This window comes from Oncorhynchus nerka, linkage group LG10 (genome assembly GCF_034236695.1).
Source record: "Oncorhynchus nerka isolate Pitt River linkage group LG10, Oner_Uvic_2.0, whole genome shotgun sequence".
NCBI lineage: Eukaryota > Metazoa > Chordata > Actinopteri > Salmoniformes > Salmonidae > Oncorhynchus > Oncorhynchus nerka.
This window is the reverse complement of record NC_088405.1, coordinates 33,311,980-33,334,368: the sequence shown is the minus strand read 5'-3', so window position 1 is coordinate 33,334,368 and position 22,389 is coordinate 33,311,980. Positions and strand designations below refer to the sequence as shown.

Genomic DNA, 22,389 nt, shown 5'->3' with positions numbered 1-22,389 from the left:
GACCCTCCAAAGCAACACAAAACAACATCAATCACGGGTCTCCGTTTTCTATTTGTGGATCCCTGATTTCTCTTACATTGTAGATGTTACAATTTTACACCGATATCTTTTCTCCCAAAGAAAGGTTGAAATCTTTATTTTTGACTACCTGTTTAGAGGCATTGTTCTCTTGGCTCTGGACCTCTGATGGCTGCGATTCATGAAGCTGGTCAGATGAGGGTGTCATTGCTTCCCTTAAATCTTTGTAAAGTACAATTTCAGTGGTTTACAAAACAATATTTCTTCAAAGCCACATTTTCAAATAATGCCAATTCAATGACGAAATTACAAGTAATTTCCCACCCCAAAATGACATGCAATGATATTGCTGTAAAAGGTTGTCAGTCTGTCATGCATCTGAAATATTTGTTGTTTTTTCAATTGATTATGATGTCATTGCCATGGCTATGTGACTACATCCAAGAGCAACAACAACCTTGTCAAATTTAAAGAGGTATCAGGTATTGAAAATATGTTTTATTATAAACAGAATAAATATTGGGTTCATTTTGGTAACATCTACAAAACCATATACTGCAATAGAGCTTTGCTCAATAAGTTAAGAGTGCACATTAGTTTAGGAGTTATGTAAAATACAGTAATGGCTGCATTAAAAAAACATGTTTTTAATTAGTACCAACAACTGTTTAACATGAATGGAAGGGAAATATATCCTTACTCACAAATGTCCAGTACATTCAATGCAATGTGACTAATTATTGTCTCGGTTAAATATAGGGCCCATCTTTCTGTTTTGTATCTACAGTACAATGCATTTTCATTTATAGATCATTTACAACCATAATGACTTCCATCAGTTAGTGATACAATTGTACACATGCCATACTGTATTTTGTGAAATTTTACTCAACTAATTCCCTAAACTGGCCCCTTTGGGAATAAAGTGGATTCATGACTTAATGCACTGTTTTCCCAGCTAAGCTGGATCAAACCTATTATATAACAACACAATAATGGCTGTCCTGAGGATTAGTGAGAGAAATTATATTAGATATTTTGATAAGACCACACCAGGCAGATAAGGTATGATCGAAGGACAAAGCATGTGTAGAGGTCTGATTATACATTTGATCAACATTTGGAGCACAATTTCAAAAATTAAATATAAACATACACTGCATGGACAAAAGTATGTGGACACCCCTTCAAATTAGAGGATTCGGCTAATTCAGTCACACCCGCTGCTGACATGTGTATAAAAATCGAGCACACAGCCATTAAATCTCCATAAACAAACATTGGCAGTAGAATGGCCTTACTAAAAAGCTCAGTGACCTTCAATGTGGCGCCATCACTTTTCCAATAAGTCAGTCCGTCAAATTCTGCCCTGCCAGAGCTGCCCCGGGCAACTGTAAGTGCTGTTATTGTGAAGTGGAAACATCTAGGAGCAACAACGGTTCAGCCGTGAAGTGGTAGGCCACACAAGCTCACAGAACAGGACCGACGAGTGCTGAAGCACGTAGTGCATAAAAAAACATCTGTCCTCGGTTGCATCACTCACTATCGAGTTCCAAATTGCCTCTGGAAGCAACGTCAGCAGAAGAACTGTTCGTCGGGAGCTTCATAAAATGGGTTTCCATGGCTGAGCAGCCGCACAAAAGCCTAAGATCAGCATGCGCAATGCAAAGCGTCGGCTGGAGTGGTGTAAAGCTTGTCGCAATTGGACTCTAGAGCAGTGGAAACCCGTTCTCTGGAGTGATGAATCACGCATTACCATCTGGCAGTCCAACGTGTGAACCTGGGTTTGGCTGATGGCAGGAGAACATTACCTGTCCCAATGCATAGTGGTCTGGGGCTGTTTTTCATTGTTTGAGTTTATTTTACTTTTACAGGAAAAGGGACAGTGCACAGTAATCAACATTTCAGTAAGTACCCGTTTTAGCCAGCCGGCTAATTTTCAACCGCAGTCCCTGGGCAGGTTCGGGCTAGGCCCCTTAGTTCCAGTGAAGGGAACATTGTAGACGATTCTGTGCTTCCAACTTTGTGGCAACAGTTTGGGGAAGGCCCTTTCCGGTTTCAGCAGGACAAAGCCCCTGTGCACAAAGCAAGGTCCATACAGAAATGGTATGTTGAGATCGGTGTGGAAGAACTTGCCTGGCCTGCACAGAGACCTGACCTCAACCTCTTTGAACACCTTTGGGATGAACTGGAACACCACCTGGCTTAATCGCCCAAAATCAGTGCCTGACCTCACAAATGCTCTTGTGGCTGAATGGAAGCAAGTCCCTGCAGTAATGTTCCAACATCTAGTGGAAAGTCTTCCAAGAAGGGTGGAGGATGTTATAGCAGCAATGGAGGGACCAACTCCATATTAATGCCAATGATTTTAGAATGAGATGTTTCGATGAACAGGTGTCCACATACACTACATGGCCAAATGTATCTACATTTTGGAAGTCTGAGAACATCCTCGAAGGTTGTCATTATTGTTAAGGACACAAATTAGGCACATCACTCTGAGGGAAAGAAGGGAAGGGAACACTGCCGCTACTTCGCTCACCAACTAAGGTGAATGAATTGAGGCGCAAACTGAAGTTGAAAGGAGATTCAGCAACTCTTGGTTGATGAAGTAAATAAAAAAGCTTTTTTATTGTCAAACCAATGTGTTTTGCCTTTTGGCCTGCTTCAGGGTTTTTACAAAAGTATTGTCTGTGGTATGTATTGAGTGTGATATGGCAAGGACAATTGGTCTGATTTCTGCTACTCATTTAATCACATCATATTTTGTTTAGCTTTTCTCATTGTGATTGGTCCCCGAGTCCATAAGAGGCTTTTTTGAAATGTATAAAACCTCATTTTGGTTCACTTCTTTAAAAACCTTGAAGAAAGCCAAAAGCAAGAACGCATTGGTTTTAACTGTAACAATAAATAAGCTTTTCTATTTATTTCCATTGTCCTCCATCAGTTGCTGTCTGAGGGAAATAACCAAATGGACTGAGATGAGGGTTTTTGGCACTCAGTCTTTCAATCACTTGATGAATGTCCTTGTTGTCTCATGAGAGTTTCATGTGGCACTTCACACACTGCTCTTCCGGCCAAAAACCTAAAAGGCAATTCTTAAGGAGGCAATCTTCTCCGTCTGCAGGCAAGAAAGGCAGTAACAGGCAGGCAGTCATGATGTCAAATGTATGGCAAGTACGGCAACCACAGGGAAGAGATGGGATTACAGTATTCAGTCATGGCTGCTTCTGTGGAGTTGATTGTTTTTAAGGCAGATAGCACAGGTCACTGCACTGGCGGAACACTAGCGTCAGGTAGTAGAGGTACACCACCTATATAGACAAAAGGCTTTAGGGTGTAGAGGCTCCAGGGGCACCTCAGAAGTCCTTGTCCCAGCCTGACAGCTCGTCTGGTGTCTCCTCCAGCTCTGGGGGAAAGATGTCAAAGTGGCTGTGGTCCATCGGCCCCTTCAGCTGGGAAGAGGAACAGCAAAGAACACCAGTCAGATACAGTCACATCCAAGCACTTCTTTAGCAGCCATGTAGTCTTTTTTTTGTGGTAAATGTAATATTACACATCACCTCTCTCTTCAGTGGCGATATGAGCTTCTGGCGTCTCAGCCCCTCCCAGTTAAAGCCCTGGAACCACCTGCAGGATGTCACAAAGAGGCAGCTATTCATGTTCAGAACTACAGATCCCATCATCCCCCAGTGCCCACACACTACACCAGAACCAATACAATACAGCACAGTCTGTATACTGTAGATATTGCATACATGCACAAGTTACTCCACAAAGACAGCTCTCACCCTACAGGACCCTGTTTCAAGCAGTGGGAAAAAAATACAAGTCTTCTACAGGAAGCCACACACACACACACACACACACACACACACACACACAGGAGAATGCAATCATAGCAACACCAAAAACAGAATGGCGTCAGTCTGCTAATAGGGTCACTAATGTTTTCATACCATTTCTAACAAATATCATTCGCCTACACAGAACATCTGTCCAAACACAAAACATAAGTCAAAATGGCACTAGCTATTTTAATCATTTGCTCAGTGAGTTGAAAACAAAACCATATTCCTCCTGCTTCAAACATTAGTGCCCTGATGACTTGAGAAGAAGCCAGCTCTGCCAGTCCTATGGTCTATTAAGGCTCTACTCTGCTGAGTAGGGGGACAACTGCACCCCCCATTCTCACAGCTAATTGCTCCCAGGTGAAAGTGCTGTTTGTTATGCAATACTGCGTGTTGTGACATGATACTGAAGAGGAGGGAGGGAAAGGTGCTCATCACACAATTATTTGCACAGTGCAGTGAGAATTTGACACCAATGGAAGTCTTAATACGGTTCTGATATATTTAGTCCAATGTCTCTAAGTGACTGCTAGCACATACCATTCTGAGAACCATATGTTTCTTAGAGAGTGTGGTTGTCCTATGGTTATTTGCATACAACATTCCCACAACGTTCTGGGTATGGTGCAGGACAGTTGCTTGGCTTTGGAACATTCTCAGCAAATTCAAGGAACTTTACAACAACAAAAAAGTAATTTTCTTGGTATTTCATTAATTTATCAGAACGTTTCTAAAAGGTCAAACATGGTTACATTTAAATTCATATTTGGTCATGTTCTAGGAACGTTCTCCAATTAGTTTGACATTGGGAATGTTCTCAAATAGTTCAGAAAATGTTATTAAGAAACAACATTCTTCCTTGGGAATTTCAGTACCTAAGCATAACATTTCCTACAGGTTTCCTCCCAGTTCTATATAAAGTCAAGTTATCATCCCATATAATAGTGCCTGTATTGACTGGACTAGCCTAGCCAGACTGGTTGATTAAGGCTACATTTTGCACTTTCTCCCCAACCCCATTCATATAAAACAACAGCTAACCAGTTGGTTGCTCGTTGTAGCCTACTCCTCATTTCGCTAACTTTTAATTACGTAATTTTATTCCATCTTGCATTGCATTAGTGAACTCGGACTACATTTGCTATGCTTTGATTGGCCAACATAAACAACTAGCTACACACGTGAATGCTACCGGATGGCTACCGGTCTTTTTTATGGGGCGCATGTCATAAAAACTACATTGAAAAGTTTGTTGTTTTATTAAATTGATTATTTGAAATGTCATGATATACTGTATCCTTGTCTGTAACAATGTCACATGCATATATTAATTTTCAGTGTTAAAATAGGTCTATACATGTTTGGGCCCAAAAATAAATGCTCACATGAGTATTTTATTATTCAAATAACCGTGCACATCTCTAGTTCAGAGAACATTCTAAGAATGTTATTTAAAAACAGTAATCAGAACTTTATGTAAACTTTCAATAAAAAAACACAAGAAAACAGTAACGTTCTAAAAAATGTTCTAAGAATGCTAAAAACATATACATTCCCCTCTCGGCAAAACTCTATCCTCACTCTTGTTAAGGGTGTTCAGGTGTGTTGGCTGCGCCCCTAATTGGCCACAGCTGATCTTAATGAGTGCTCGTTTCCTTTGAAATGGGGTCTGTTTGAAGAGACTAAAATGAACAGCTTTGTATGAATAAAAAAAACATTGTATGTTAGCTCCATCCTGGTGGCGCAGTGGACTCATTCCATGGATAGAAAACAGAAAATCATAAGTTTGAATCTCACTGACGCTGTGTCACAATACAAAAATAAGTGTTTGCATTACAAATGAATTTCTCTCTCTGCTTGGAGTTCAAAACAGCTAAACTAAGATAGCAGTGTAATTGAAACATTCAGTAAACATATTTAAACATTTTGTTCAAAATATTCACTAAATTTTGAGAATGTTCTTAAAACGTTATTTACTTACCTTCAAATAACCTACTTTTTCTGGTCTCAGAAGGTTAATAAAACATAATATCTCCCAGGAAGACTTTCAGGGAACCATAGTAAAATGTTCTCAGAACCTCCCTGCAACCTAAAACTTTTGTTCCCAGGACAAGCAACATTTTCTTCCATTCTTAGAATTTATTTATTTATTTGTATTTATTTTTTTAAATCGGTCAGGAAACACATGACTTCGTTCCGAGAACCAATGGGAAACCAAAAACATACGTTCCCACAACTTCCAAGGAACCAAATCAGCTAGCTGGGTAGCCTACTGGTTATGAAGGCACCACTGAGCAAGCTGTTAAACCTGAGCTGGATTCGAATTGCATTGGACCAGAAATCCATCAATGGATTAATCCGTTAAAGAACACCAATGACAAATGATATATTTCAATAGTGCTTGTATCCCTGTATGGTGCATAATTAGTATCACAATAGCTGATGAGTGTCTAGGATATTGGATCTGTCTAGGTGCGGAGTGGTGTTGATGATGCTTCATTAATAAGAAGTGGACCAACTTGTGTTTCTTAATGTCGATGATGCCGTTCTTCTTATTACCAAGCCTGTCCACAGGGTTAAGCCTAGGAGAAGGAAATGATGCATGGGTCAGTTATTGTTGACAACCATCTGGACAAACAGAATGCTGATAATGTGATTGCAGCTAATACCGTATACACATGAAAGCAGATTGATATTGTACAGTAGATATGACGCAGACTGTTTGATTCAGAGCTGGTCTGGTTTGACATGTGATTTCCTGATGACATCAATGCAGGCCACTCATGGACCAATTACTCGCAATGGTTTTTGTCTGGTCAATTACTACAGGCCCAATTGCTGTGTGACTGAGCTGGCCAAAGGGTTTGAAACATGGTGCTCACTAGCATTATCCAGTAGCCTATCGGTACAATATAAACATGTCATTTTGTCATCTGAAATGGTGATGCAAATAAGGGTTGCACTACATAGTATTGTTTTTTGTGTTGGCTTTACCTCAAACAATGTAGACAGACAGATACACTGCTTAGTTCATTCAACTACAGCCTCTTATCATCAGAGGCACAATCCCCTACTGGGTTAATAGGCATAGCCTAAAATCTCAAAATTCCCATCTCCCCAAAAAGTGTGTGTTTGTATGTGTGTGATTAATAAAAATGACTAATAGTAAGCTGTCCCTGACAACACTTCTATTGGCAAGCAAAGCAGCAGTTTGTAATGCTACAACCACATACTTGCAGAGTCTCCTGATAAGGTCATCGGGGCGCTTGCTGATCCTCTTGGGGAAGTCAACCTTTTCAATCCCATGGAGGACCATGGTGTAGATCTTAATGGGGTCAGTTCCGGAAAAGGGTGGACTAAAATACGTACAAAACAGAAACTTAGGGATCCTGTTAATGGTGACTATATAAAAAAAATAATGGTTTCATGGACATACTGGAAACACTTAGCTTTTTGGGCTGTCTATCTCAAATAGTCTCTCATACACTCAACCTCGCCATGTCAAGCTGGTTACCATGGTTGCCGAATGGGGCCCTAATGCCTAATGGTTCCTCTCAAAGTGAAGTGTTCGTAGAGACAAATTCAAGAGCAGCACCATTTTTACTAGTACTGTGAGCCACATGTCAGACTGTCATAGTGACTCACCTGCCAGTCAGTAGCTCAAAGATGAGGATCCCCAGAGACCAACAGTCAGCTCCAAAGTCATGGCCCTTGTTCATGATGACCTCTGGAGCCACATACTCTGGGGTCCCACAGAACGTCCATGTCTTCTTCCCCAGGCCTATCCTCTTAGCAAAACCAAAGTCTGCCTAAGGAAACAGACAGATACTGTAACACGAACATACTGTATATGACTATGGACAAACAACTGAAAATGAGCAGTGATCAAATGAAGGTCTATTACCATTTTGACATAGCCTTCTGCATCCAGTAGTAGGTTCTCAGGTTTCAGGTCTCTGTAGATGATTCCTCTGGCGTGGAGGTAGTCAAAGGCTTCCAGGACACAGGCAATGCAGAAGCGGGCTGTCTGCTCCTCAAAGGAACTCCTGTATCATAGTCAAGACCAACATTCAGACACATACTAGGACTTAATACTGATGATTGATTGGCATCATTGATTCCAGGCTTTTGGGTGTTTTCGCAGATGTAAAACAACCTACACTCACATGTCCCGTAGTACACTCCACAGCTCCCCACCCAGGCAGGCCTCCAGTAGCATGTACACATATTTGTCATCTCGGAATGTCCGAAACAACCTAGAACACAAAGTGACATTTAAGAGGACTTAGTGCACAAGGACCATCTGAACAATACTAACGTTACTGTTCTGGAGTTCTTAAAGACATGAGTTATTGACAGAGGTCTTCTGCTCTGCAGTATATTTCTTTGGATGATGTACTTTTAAGCATTTAAGGTGCCATTTGTTTCGCATTGGATCTGTTTGTCAATTGAGGCCCAAAGAACAACTCTAGGAAAGCAGATGGAGAGAAAGGACCATTTTGAGAGAGGGAAAAGAGAGACGTGTGAGGATGGTGATGGCCATCAAACGGAACTTTCCTTTTTTGGGTGGCAGTTGGAAGCTGTGTTTGCCCAGGACTTTTGTCCTTGAATGTCAGAGGGCAAATAAATCAATCCTCAGTCTACACTCAACGTTGAGACACAAAACAAACTGACATTGTTTAAAGGGACTCCTTAGCAACTCCTCCCGGACCATAGAACACGCAGAGGGGCATCTCTCTCTCTTAAGAGGAAAAAGTTCAAACTTTTCTTTTATGAACCACTTCTTGTCTCAAGGTCAACACCCTTCACTTCCACAGTCCCCTATTAATCTGAGAGCTGACCTAAGATACAAAGGCTTGTCTGTATAGGCTATTCAGTGAAATGAGACCTTTCACTTTCAAGTCATGGGAGTCATGGCAATGGAACCATATCGCTTGGGAAAAAAACTCAAGATCATGTGCATAATATTAGTAAAAAATCATACAAATCTTAAAAATCATCAAAAGTTTGTAGGGAAGACTACTGCCTCATTTATATTACACATTTGACTTTCTGTTTGAAACCGCACTCTAAACATGCATTATTCATATACTAGATGAATACAATACATGCTTTATTAATTTCCATTGTGACTAAAAACAATCACTCTCTTCTCTGTTTCATAGATCTGAACCACAATGAATTTGTCCTTCACTCAACAGTTCATTTATGCATTCAGCGGACACACGAGGTCCTACTTTGCATAAATCGACCTACTGCGATTGCATGATATTGTATGTCCTTTTTCCTCAAACAGTACAAGAGCATCTTTCAAAAAGCAATTGGTGAAAGAAAATAGAGTGCAAAACCTATGAGATGTTTTACATGGGAGGCCTTGTAAACATCAATATGGCTTGTCTCCCTCTTGCTCTTGGGGTGAACGTGATTGTGATAAGGTCCATTTCACTGTTTCATTCCAGGTGATAGCAGTCTGGATGATTGGGTATATTGGAGATCATTCACACTGCTACAAACAGGTATCGTGTAAAGTACACTGGGAAAACAATGTCAAAGCTTGAAGAAAAGCATGAGTAAAACGCTTTGAATGTTTACAATGCTTTGGGGACTCTGTAATGGGCATTGTTGTCTGAGGATAAACCTTGAGGATCAGAGAGCAGCATGAGCACATGACGCTGACCTGACTATGAAGTGTGAGTTGGTCTGCTGAAGGATGTTCTTCTCAGAGTAGATGTGCTCCTGTTGTCTTGTGTCTACAATGTGCTTCTTTTTAATACACTTCAGAGCAAATGTGGTATCTTCATCTCTCAGTTTCACCTGCAATAAAACAATTACTCATATTGTTTACATATACACAGAGTATACCAAACATTAGGAAAACCTTCCTAATATTGAGTTGCACCCCCTTTTTGCTCTCAGAACAGCCTCAATTCGTTGGGGCAAGGCCTCTAGAAGGTGTCGAAAGCGTTCCACAGGGATGCTGGCCCATGTTGGCTCCAATGCTTCCCACTGTTGTGTCAAGTTGACTGGATGTCCTTTGGGTGGTGGACCATTCTTTATACAGACAGGAAACTGTTGAGTGTGAAAAAGCCAGCAGCGTTGCAGTTCTTGACACAAACCGGTAAGCCTGGCACCTACTACCATACCCTGTTTTAAAAATATATATATATATCTTTCACCTTTATTTAACCAGGTAGGCCAGTTGAGAACAAGTTCTCATTTAGAACTGCGACCTGGTCAAGATCGAGAAAAGCAGTGTGACACAGACAGCAGAGTTACACATGGGATAAACAAACGTACAGTCAATAACACAAAAGAAAACTCTATATACAGTTTGTGCAAATGTAGTAAGATTAGGGAGGTAAGGCAATAAATAGGCTATAGTGGCGAAATAATAGCAATTTAGCAATTAAACACTGGAGTGAAAGATGTGCAGAAGATGAATGTGTAAGTTGGGATACTGGGGTGCAAAGGAGCAAAAAAATAAATAACAACATTGGGATGAGGTAGTTGGGTGGGCTATTTACAGACAGGCTATGTACAGGTGCAATGATCGGTAAGCTGCTTTGACAGCTGATGCTTAAATTTAGTGAGGGAGATATAAGTCTCCAGCTTCAGTGATTTTTGCAATTCGTTCCAGTCATTGGCAGCAGAGAACTGGAAGGAAAGACAGCCAAATGAGGAGTTGGCTTTGCAGGTGACCAGTGAAATATACCTGCTGGAGCATGTGCTACGGGTTGGGGGCTGCTATGGTGACCAGTGAGCTGAGATAAGGCTGGGCTTTACCTAGCAAAGACTTCTAGATGACCTGGAGCCAGTGGGTTTGGCGACAAATATGTAGAGAGGGCCAGCCAACGAGAGCATACAGGTCGCAGTGGTGGGTAGTATATGGGGCTTTGGTGACAAATTGGATGGCACTGTGATAGACTACATCCAATTTGCTGAGTAGAGTGTTGGAGGCTATTTTGTAAATGACATCGTCGAAGTCGAGGATTGGTAGGATAGTCAGTTTTATGAGGGTATGTTTGGCAGCATGAGTGAAGGATGCTTTGTTGCGAAATAGGAAGCCAATTCTAGATTTCATTTTGGATTGGAGATGCTTAATGTGAGTCTGGAAGGAGAGTTTACAGTCTAGCCAGACACCTAGGTATTTATAGTTGTCCACTTAAGTCAGAACCGTCCAGAGTAGTGATGCTAGACGGGCGGGCGGGTGCGGGCAGCGATCGGTTGAAGAGCATGCATTTAGTTTTGCTTGCAATTTAGAGCAGTTGGAGGCCACGGAAGTAGTGCTGACCGGCATTGAAGCTTGTCTAGAGGTTTGTTAACATAGTGTCCAAAGATGGGCTAGAAGTATACAGAATGGTGTCGTCTGCGTAGAGGTGGATCAGAGAATCACCAGCAGCAAGAGCGACATCATTGATGTATACAGAGAAAAGAGTCGGCCTGAGAATTGAACCCTGCTCAAAGACACTTAAATCTTTATCTTGTCAATTCACACTCAAAATGGCACCCATACACAATCCATGTCTCAACTGTCTCAAGGCTTTAAAATCCTTCTTTAACCTGTCTCCTCCACTTTATCTACACTGATTGGAGTGGATTTAACAAGTGACATCAATAAGGGATCATTGCTTTCATGGAAAAAGCAGGTGTTCTTAATGTTTTGTGCACTCAGAATGTTAAATTGTTTTTATAGCAACTGAAGGCCTATGCCCTATGCTGTCGTTTTCGACATTGCTTCGGGGGTGTGACCCAAACATCCGGCCACTCACCAGCTCCACTCGGCCGAAGCCGCCCATGCCCAGTGTTGCTATGACCTCCAAGTCCTGGAAGGGGTCATGCGTAGGGATGACGGCGATCCTCTCCCTGAGCCGACACACCTCCTGGGCCTCTGGGGACGAGTCGATAAGGGGGGAAAGGGGCCTGTGGAAGGAAGGGGAGAAGGCAGGGGGAATCATTTGGGTTTAATGGTGCACTCCTAAATATCTGTTTCTGCACACAGTGAGGCCCCTGGGGTGGGTGGGTATTTGTAAATGTTGCTGTCATTTGTTATTTGAATTATGTATGGTAACAGTAATTTTGTGGCCTCCGCTACTCACAGTGCATTTCTTCTCTCGTCGCATCGGGAGAGCTCTTCAACGTATTCCTTCAGGTATGCCTGCAGTTCCTCATAAGTGCCCACCATCTGGTTGAAGTTGCTGGAGGGGAAGCATAGTTTTTTCCCCTCCAAATTGCTTTGGTGCAATTTTCACAAATAATGTGATACTTTTTCACAACTCCCAGTACAAAACTCGAAATAGATCATCAAAAAAAGCAGTTCTGTCAAAACTCTAAAAACATTATCAATTGACTGAGTACAACACACAAAAATCATACAGTCACTTTTTCACCAAACTTAATCAGTGTTTCATCTAGAAATACATGTTTCGCATTGCAACACATGTTCATATAAAGTACTTGCCTCTCAGAATTGAATTCTCATATCACTTTTGCTATGACTGTCTTCTCATTTCTTAAAATAGCTTTTACTATTACTTAATCCAACTGCTCTTAATTGATAATCACTTAACCGTTGGGTAAATCTATAGATTTTAAACTGGTTTGTCTACTATATAGAGATTTTACTACATAACTACATAACTAAAATGTATGTTTGCAAAGTATAAACATATAAATGATGATATATACTGTAATGTACAATTATGATCATGACTAATATGATTTGACTCTACACTAATTTTAAACTAAATCTGATATTGACAAGAACAGAGATGTACTGTATGTAACAAATACATCCCCTATACAGTATACATTAAGTTGCTGGGGTCTTCTGCTGAGGGTTTTTTTTACACTGATTTAGTCAAATTGCATTGGCCAACAGAGTACTGTAATACATGCCATTTACACAGCAGACGCTTTTATCCAAAGTGACAGCAGTAAGTCCCTACATTTTTGTATTTAACCCCCGTATGAATTTAACCCACAACCATGGTGTTGCTAGTGCCATGCTCTAACCAACTGAGCCACACAGGATCCCTACAATAGATAAGTCTGTAAAATGCAATACATGATTATCATAGATACTTGGGTCTTACAATGCTGCACACCTCATTGAGTTCCTCAATGAGATTGAGCAGGCCTGTCAAGGTGAAAGGGTCATGTATGTCATTGTGTGTTACAATGTCAGGTTCCACCATGCAGAGGTGGTGGTTCAGGCATGGTTTTGGGCCCATCCTCACCTCCTGACCCTTTACCTGCTCCCGTTTTCTCCTTTCCTCAACCCTATCGGGAAATGATGATCATCATGGAGGTGGAAACTGTATGATTGTCAGCCACATGAGCCTGCCACCCTCCTTCAGGCGCCATGGATGACATCAACCCTGATCAATGTCAGACTTGGATTCGCCATGCCAAAAGGTTTTTCCCCAGGTGCATGAACAATGAGGACATACACTGCAATGTGGATGAGAACCGTTGGACAAATGCTTAAGACAGGCTTGAGGCAAACCAGTGCCTGCTAAACATTATGTTTCTTTCATTTGATTATATTGTTAAAGGTGTCTTCAATTATCAAACCTTTGATCACACATGGGATAGAAATGATTCAGTCAATTTGAATGGGTAGTGCAAGTATATTCCCTAATGTGAAAACAGTGTAATGTACAGCAATTTACAGTACTATAGCATATTACTTTCAGCACTTCAAAAGGCAATTTTGAAACATGTATCTTGTATTTTTGTCCTATTGGATATAATGGTTGTTAAAACAGCTAAATTGAGACGATATCATTATGTTGTTTTGGTGATTAAACCAATGTACTCATTATATTTCACAGTAAACAGATATTTTGGATCAGTGATTATGTGGTGAAAGATGTCTCCAAACAAAATGGATGCACAGTGAAATGTTTTGAAAGACTGGCTGCCTTGCAAGTGTTACCAGTTTGGAGCTTTGTACTAAGAGTTTTGAAAATTCACCACGTTCTTGTGAAAATAGTACCAAAGCAATACAAATGTTTTCAACACATGACTGTTGTTTCATGTTAGTATTTGTGTATGAATGTTTGTGTGTGTGTGTGTGTGTGCATGCGTCTGTGCGTGTGCATTGAAGCTACTCACTCTCTGTCCACCACCAAGCACTGTGTGTCATTCTCAGTGGAGATGATGTTTGCTGAACGCACATCCTCACTGGAAAGAGACAGAAAGACACATTTAAATCAGCAGAACTACACAGAACTGAAACCAATTGAAATTCACTACAGAATCATACAATAGCTGTTTGATAATGCATGTCTTTGTCACCAGACTAACATTCCACGACCCACTACTCTACAATATTGTGAAAGAATTTGATTGAAACTGCGGTGGTAAAATGTGTGGGTTGTCAGTCAGGGGGCTAGCCTTAAGAATTGATTGATATACTGCAGAACAAATACATTTTAACATGGGAGAAAGAGGGAACCCAAAGTACTATGTTACAAGTGTGTTTGAACTTGGTGCTCAAGACAAACCAGGCCAGAGCGATTTTTCCCATTGAACATTTTGAGATGGTTAGAGAGATCAGCAAACAGATCTTACCTTATGAGTGCTTTTTCTCCAAAGTAGTCGCCCACACCCAGAGTCTTTATCTCCTGTGGCTCAGTACAGCCCTCTGTGGTCTGGGTGACACACACCTGGGCAGAAAACACAGCATGTTAAGTGCTATCTTTTTACCCCTTGATCCAAAATGGCTGACCTGTCTGCAATAAGATTGCATGATCTATCATGGTTTGATAACAGCTTTAACTTCTCTGTAATGCCAGAGAGGAATGTGACTCTTTTCAGCAACAAAGATGAACAATGAGATTTGGGTCCTTTCTCTTACCTCTCCTTTAGCTATAATGAAGAAAGTGTTCCCTTCCTCGCCCTCCCGAATGATATACTCTCCTTTATCAAAATAGTCCTAGGAATGAGACAGAATATTAACTTTATACGTCAACAAATCTTCCCAAATCACCAGTTATGAAAAAGTCTGGTTAGAAAAACAGTAAAGGCTCACAATTTCCAGACAGTCAACGATTTTGGCAAGCTTCTCTTCTGGCAGGTCTCTCAGCAGAGATACACTGTACAAGATAAGTACACAGAGATAGTTATTGGGAAAAACTATGCGGCTAATAATGTGGATTTAGCATTGTGACATATTGCCAACAACTTCAAAGATAACCTTGTTAATAGGATACAGTCAGGTGGAAAATGATTGGCACCCTTGATAAAGATGAAAATAAAAATACTGAAGAAAACAAAATATTAAAAATACAGAGCTATATCGTATACTCCCCAAAATTGGGAAACTATATTATTTTATCCTAATACAATTGCTCAGAGAAAGAGATTTTTTCTCAAAAAGATAGGGGTCAAAATAATTGGCACTCCTATTTTCAATGCTTTACGACACAAAACCCACCACTGGTGTGCATGGCCAACGAGCTCTAATTTCATGTCATCCAACGAATGTAAATGCCTGGAGTTTTCTAAACGTCATTGGCACTTGGATTGGAATCAGTGCTATGGTCAGATTATATGAAAGTATAACTCTTTGGCCATGCAACTGGGTTTGGCCATGCATACCTACTGTAAAATATGGTGGTAGATCTTTGATGTTCTGGGGCTATTTTGCTCCCACTGGTCCTGGGGCCCTTGTTAAGGTTAACGGTATCATGAACATTACCCAAGGATGCAAAAACCTAGTTGCGAGGGGACACTTGGCAAAATCTTCCAGAAAGACAATAACCTACTGTCAAAATGTGGGTGGCAGGTGGTGTTGAGAACGTTGGGCCAGTAAATGAAACCCAGATCTGTAAAAATCTGTAGTTCTGAACAAGGCAGTTAAACCCACTGTTCCTAGGCCGTCATTGTAAATAAGAATTTGTTCTTAACTGACTTGCCGAGTTAAATAAAGGTCAAATAAAAAAAAATCTATGGCCATCTCAGTCTTTGGACTGTGGTTTGAATTGAAGAGGGCAGACAAAGGATATCAAGGATCTGGAAATATTCTGTATGGAGGGATGGTCGAAGATCCCTCCCAATGTTTTTCTCTAATCTCATAGAACATTTTAGAAAAAAGTGCAAATATGATGAGATATTGAAAGGTTTCGAAAACAGGGGGGCAATAACTTGTTTAACAAAATCTCTTTCTCTGAGAAATTGTATTAGAATAAAATAATATCATTTTCCAATTTCTGTGATGACACAATATAGGTTACTATTTGCATTATTTATTTTATACAGTATGTTTTGCTCATCTTTATCAAGGGGTGCAAAAAAATGCATTCGCAACTCAAACTGTCCCTCAAACGTCCATTTAAATCAATGCCCGTTTCAGGCTTGATGAAGCTCCTACATGTACCTGCGTAGGAAGCTGAAGTACTCTTCTTGCGTAGCCTGTGTAGATTTCATCATAATACTCTGGAAGGTCTGCCGGTCCAGAGCCCAGATATGAGCCTGGGATACAGCTGGGCATTGGAAATTACAAGTCCAATCAACACACCATATAAGATCAGACATTCATACTCTTATAATGTTATAGAAGTTGGCCAAACATTCCATGAACATTTACTCATTTTAATGTCTGAAAGAGTTATGGTGACTAAACTGCTTGGAGTAACCCTGGATTGTAAACGTATATATCTCTTATGGCTCGAAGTGGAGGAGAGATTGACATCATCAATACTTGTTTTTGTAATAAGTGTTGACAAGCTGAATGCACCGAGGTGTCTGTTTAAACTACTAACACACAGCTCGGACACCCATGCATGCCCCACAAGACATGCCACCAAAGGTCTCTTCATAAATCCTCAAGTCCAGAACAGACTATGGGAGGTGCACAGTATTACGCACGCGTACACATGGATATGTGTTGTAAATATGTGATAGTGGAGTAGTGGGCCTGAGAGAACACACTCATGTATTGGGTAAAGTGTTATGAAACATAACGTCATGTAATATTTTAAATTCTATAACTGCCTCAACGTTGCTGGACCCCAGGAAGAGTAGCTGCTGCCTTGGCAACAGGCTAATGGGGATCCTTAATAAACACACACACATACTATTCTATGCAAGATTAGAGGAATCAGCTGTTGACTAGGAGACTGTGATATATGGTTTGCATATTCTAATGAGGATGCAATAGTCCCTTGGTGACTTCTCAGAAAATCCTGCTGCTTTTTGTCATACATGGATACTTTTGTATGTCATATGCATGGTTTGTTGCATGATTGCACTTGAGTATGAACACTTGGTTTATGATGTGTGTGGAGAAGTATTGTATCTCAAAGGGGACTAAATTCAAACCCACCTTTCACTGTTGCAGTTCTCTTACAGTTGTACAATATAGCCAACTCTCCAAAGGCGGTCCTGGGATGCATCTCTCCGAGCAATTTGCCGTTCTGCATGACCTCTAGCAGGCCATCTGAAGACAAAAACCTAGCATGAGTGTTGACAAACAGCTAAATACGGTATGTGCTGTGTTCGTGCTACAACCCACAGACAACCCTGTTGTGAAGAAGTTACTAAAGCTGTAATCTCCTATGGGAAGATTCTGCATGTAGACCGAAGATTCTGCCGGGACTGAATGGGATGCATGAGATAATGAGCAGCATTAGTTCCGGTTTGCGGGTTTTCGTCACATTATTTGGAAAAGATTGGGCGAAGGAGGTTCTTAAACTGCTTTGCCTCAAAGACTTTGCATAGATCAGAAGGTGTTTTGGGGGGGGGCTGAGAGTTCCCCTTTACAAGGGTGGAGACTTTTTTGCCGGAACTTTCCATTTCAAACGCACATGGACACAGAAGTCAATCACGCAGCAGACCAAATTACGCAATATTTTACTTCTGAGTTAACAGAGATTAATAAAGTTGATATGACCTGCCAGCACATAGAGGAAGTTCCCTGGTTCTCCCTCCTGGATGACCAGTTGGCCCTCAGTGTAGATCCTCTCATACATGCAGTCCACCATCTCCCTCATGTGCTGCGGATCCAACTTCTTCAGGAAGTCATTGTTCATGATGGCATCATTGATCAGCTTCTTGGTGCTGGGAGCAAGAGGAGCACAGATAAGAGGTAGAGAGAAACACCTCCAAGTAGACACTCTGTACTTTTAGAGGTCAAAGGTTTACTTCACCTACAAATCAATATTCATCCAACGTTGTACGCCAAATATCAGATATCAAATATCATAATTTTATTTTGAATAATGTCGTTTTATTGTCTCTGGCTAACTTTTCTGGACTAAATGAGTCAATATATTACACATGTACAGTAACAATGCATGCAGTGTCCTGGATAACACCCTCAAATGCAGATTTCACATTATTTCACCTTAAACAGCCCCCTAAACCGAACATACAGTCGGGGATGCTAACTGGTGGTTGAGTTTGCACCACCATGAGTAAGAGCTTAGTAATCAGGCCATTACTACTGTATTTTTACTACCGTATTCATGTTTGATTTTCATAGATGGACAAAGCACTATATTTTCCCTAGTCTCTAAACCAGTCACATAGAAGGAGACAAACGGTTGATGTAGTACCATTAGGCGTGTCAGTTTCCCCCTGCATCCCTCTTAACTATAAGGCCTCTAATTATTACATCAGACAGCCGAGGGCCAGTCCATTAACCTAAAATGGACCTGGTGAATGGACTAAAGCAGGAGAGTAGGGGGCTGGCAACCGAGGTCTGCTTAATTAAAGCCATAATGATCCAGCCCATGCATATTGCATATAGATGCTCAGGCCTTTGTTTCCCCGTGTGCCTTCCTATTATCCCCAATGCTAATACAGGCTTTCAAATCTCCTTGGAGTGGCAGACACTACAAAGGCTTGGACAGAGCTCCATACCGTCTTATCCTTTCAAGAGGAGGATTGGGCCGGGATTCAATCCGATTCAATCCGATTTGGACAATGTGCCATTTAAAGGTCATTTACGATTAAGCCGGCAGTGTTTACCCTGAATGTGTTCTCCGCAAACGCGGGGACATTGCTTTTAAAACGTGCATTGCGGACAAAGCGTGATCGGATTGAAAACTGTGCATGCACAGTAGCCTACACCAGACTCCGCTGAGCACAAATAATGATTCAAGGTAGGCTTTATTATCACAGATCCAGCTGAATGCTTTTAAACTTTGGCGAACATTTCTGCTTGCATGTCATGACATGTGTCTATTTATCACATACGTTACAATGCAACTGGGTTCATATGTGTAAAGAACAGGCCTTTGTGGGAAAACAAGAGAATAGGAACAAGTAGTCGGGGCTGTCCACCACTACATGGAACTGTTTTGGAGTTATTAAACCTCCAATAACCTCAACAACATTGTGTGGTTCTGTTGATCTCTGACACCCACCTGGAGTCCTTGCGAACACGTGCCCTCTCTATGGACACATGGTGGACTCTGAAACCCCCGCAGAAGTGCCCTGAGGTGGGCTCGGCCGACACGCCCTCCTTGGCCTTGAGCCTACGGTGGACCTCCACAGCCACCCTGTGGAAGCGGGTGGGACCCTGGTTGATGACACTGAGCAGGCGGTGGCAGTTGGGAGTCAGAGGGGAGCGGCCTAGGCTGTTGTAGCCGATGGCATCCTGAAGCTTTTCTATCTGGGAGACTTTAGCCTCCAGCTCTCTCTGCAGGCTCTGCAGCTGCAGCTCCTGGGATTTTAACTCCTGGTCCCTCTGGGCCAGCTCTTCTTCCAGGTGGGCTATCTTGAGCCTCAAGGGCTCCGTGTCACACACCTTGAGGCTGGAGGCCAGGAAGCTGTCCTCTGGCCGTGGGGCTTTGATTGAACCGTTGCCCATGGCCAGCTGTTGGCTGGCCACCATAGGAAAGCTCTTGGTCACCCTCGTCTAGTCACTGATACGTCTCCACCCGGTGAAAAGTATTTTCTCACTGAGGAGGAATTTATTTATGTTATGCTTTCTGCTATAATGCCTTTAGGAATACAAAGAGATGTGATGTGCAACAGAGAATCTTGAATCCACAGGAGACACATCCCTATGATCATATTTCAACAACTAAGAACATAACAGCATAAATGGAATTCGGTTCAACCTCCAATGAATGAAACTTGGAAAAAATTGGGTTAATGACTGTGAAAATAAGGAAGCCTAGATTTCTGCATTCATTGCACAGAACTGATACAATATCCTATAACATACATGCTGCCATAACTGAGATACAATGTATCAATATATCTTGAGAATGTTATTCTATTTCTACGATATTGAAACACTGACATGCATATGCTGCATCAACACAACAATAATGCTGAATAAAAATGCCACGTGTCAATTGTTTTTGTCATTTAGCAAGTGCTCTTATCCTCCAGAGCGATTTACAGTTAGTGCATTCATCTGAAGATAGCCAGGTGAGACAACCACATCACAGTCATCATATATGTAAGCCATTAGATAAGTTCACCTCACAGTCACATCATGTTTTCTATCATAGCCTAAATGTAATTTCACCACAATATTCCAAAACAACACCATAGCTATCGAATTTTAGAGAGCAAGCTGCTATTTTACTTACAATATCGTGGAATACGTACCCGATTTCTCGAAATGTAATGCCGTAGACTTTTTCATAAAAGCTATGAACGAGCCTCTTCAGGTATTCAAACACCTGCATAAAAGAAGGTCCTCTCCTGTGAATGGACTGGAATCTGTGACATCCTCCTCAAAAGCTTTTTCTCGTCATGTTGAGTACTGACGTGGTAATAATAGTACTTCTCTCACTCAGTCCAATGACGGCAAAAAAGCGAACATCTGTTTTGAATTTGGCTACTTCTGGTGGCTACCCCTGGTGGTTGCATGGTGTTAATCAACGTAGAACCAGTTATTAAATACTGGCCATATTCGCACTTTGCACTGATACTGTAAATTTAAATATAGGCGAATGTCTTGATTACTTCTCTCAAACTCAGTTTATTAGCCTACCTTTGACCAGGTTTATCAGAATAAATGCTCTATACCAAAAAAAGTCTGGCAACTGGAGATTATTTCCACAAGGTTTAATTGAGAGATGCCTCTAGCGACGAGGGTTAAAATGATAATAATTCACTTTTTTTTTATTTTATTTTTATTGACAATATTCTCAAAATGTATTGAACAGGGAAATAATGATTGGCAATCAGTGACAAAAGCTGCCATTTATGGTTTATAAAAACAGTTTCTGGAAGAAAGAAACAGCACCTTAGACAGCATACTTAACTCTGTTATACATTTTTTTTTTACTGACGACTCACATTGACTCTCAAGAAACAAAATGTTGACACCTCAATTCAATGTTCAAATGTTACATTTCATTCATTTTCAAGAGTCTGTAACAGCAGAGGAAATTATAAAAGGTCACTTAACTGACATAATTCCTAATTTTGTGCAGAAAATGGCATATCAAATAAATTCCCATAAGTATTTTGCTGAAACAGAACATAAGTTTGTAAAATTTCACTGTTGCTGTCAAATAGTAAATAACGCTTACAAACAAAAATATCAGCATGCAGATGGTTTTTACATCAAATGCATTGAAATAAATGCCCTCATATCCGTTCTCAGTTAGCTACTGAAACTGATTATCACACAAACTGGTTTTATAATATTATACATCTTGATTTCTACCTAGCACACTACATAGTAGATAGTTAAGAAAACAACTCAATGAATGCCAACGCCAGGTTAACTATAACGCAGTAATCTATAACGGCCTTCTAAAATGGTTTCTATGACCTTAACTATCTCTCTCCTAAACTGCTTTAAATACACATAATGGTGATGACATCAAGAAGTGATACATCCACTTAATACGAAACAGAATGCATTGATCATAGACTGGCATAAACATATCTGTAATGTCGACTAAAGTGATGAATCAAATAACTTCACAGTGGATACAACATCATTCCTCAAACAAATCTGTGTACTCTTCATATGAGAAGGCATTAACTGTATATTGGCTTTGACTAAAATCAAGAATGAATTGAAGAGGGTTTTTTGTGAAGTGTTTTTCAGTAGAAACACAAATATTCACAAAGGACCACATTTCGTGCTCAGGTCCAGAAATAACTTCACATGACCTATCATCAGTTAAGTGTTTTTCACGAGTGACATGTTCTAAGATATTATGTGTTAAATAGTTATATTATGAAGTATGCATAATTACATGAAGAGTACACTTCATATATAAATACAGTAAAAGATGAAGACAAAAGTCAACTGGGAAATGTATACCAAGAAATATAATACAAACATGTAATAATAATGACCAGAGAAGATATTGTAAAACTAAAGAGTACTGCCATTGTGCAAAATATCAGTGAGAAAAAGCAGACATTAAATTCACACAAACTTTCAAAGATGACCGACCCTACAGTAAATCAACTAAGGTGAAATAGTGTTTTGAATACATTCTTACAAGAGAATGAATGATTCTTTGAATATAGCTACTGTCTTCATAGGAGTACTCAGCTTAATAAAGGACTGTGGGCGGTAATGTGACAC

General features: G+C 40.6%; 1 protein-coding gene across 1 annotated transcript; it reads right to left on the bottom strand.

Annotated features, from left to right (window-relative positions):
* Positions 1-503: 503 nt before the first annotated feature.
* On the bottom strand, positions 504-20,639 carry LOC115135178 (cGMP-dependent protein kinase 2-like). Its single transcript, XM_029669590.2, has 19 exons — positions 20,442-20,639; positions 19,244-19,780; positions 17,767-17,933; positions 17,200-17,313; positions 16,252-16,357; positions 14,905-14,968; positions 14,731-14,808; positions 14,445-14,539; positions 13,986-14,054; positions 11,966-12,064; positions 11,639-11,789; positions 9,547-9,683; positions 8,036-8,125; positions 7,774-7,915; positions 7,515-7,678; positions 7,103-7,225; positions 6,389-6,451; positions 3,582-3,648; positions 504-3,473 (listed from the first exon to the last, which is right to left on the bottom strand). Exons 2-19 carry the CDS (start codon positions 19,711-19,713, stop codon positions 3,378-3,380), a joined length of 2,295 nt encoding a protein of 764 aa, XP_029525450.1. The 5' UTR covers positions 19,714-19,780; positions 20,442-20,639; the 3' UTR covers positions 504-3,377.
* Between the last annotated feature and the right edge of the window lie 1,750 nt (positions 20,640-22,389).

Coding starts and splice junctions, on each gene's coding strand:
- LOC115135178 (XM_029669590.2), bottom strand. CDS start 19,713: ATGGTGGCCAGCCAACAGCTGGCCATGGGCAACGGTTCAATCAAAGCC. Junction 16,358..17,199: donor GAGAACTGCAACAGTGAAAG/GTGGGTTTGAAT, acceptor TCCAATGCCCAG/CTGTATCCCAGGCTCATATC. Junction 7,226..7,514: donor TTTGAGCTACTGACTGGCAG/GTGAGTCACTAT, acceptor TACGTATTTTAG/TCCACCCTTTTCCGGAACTG.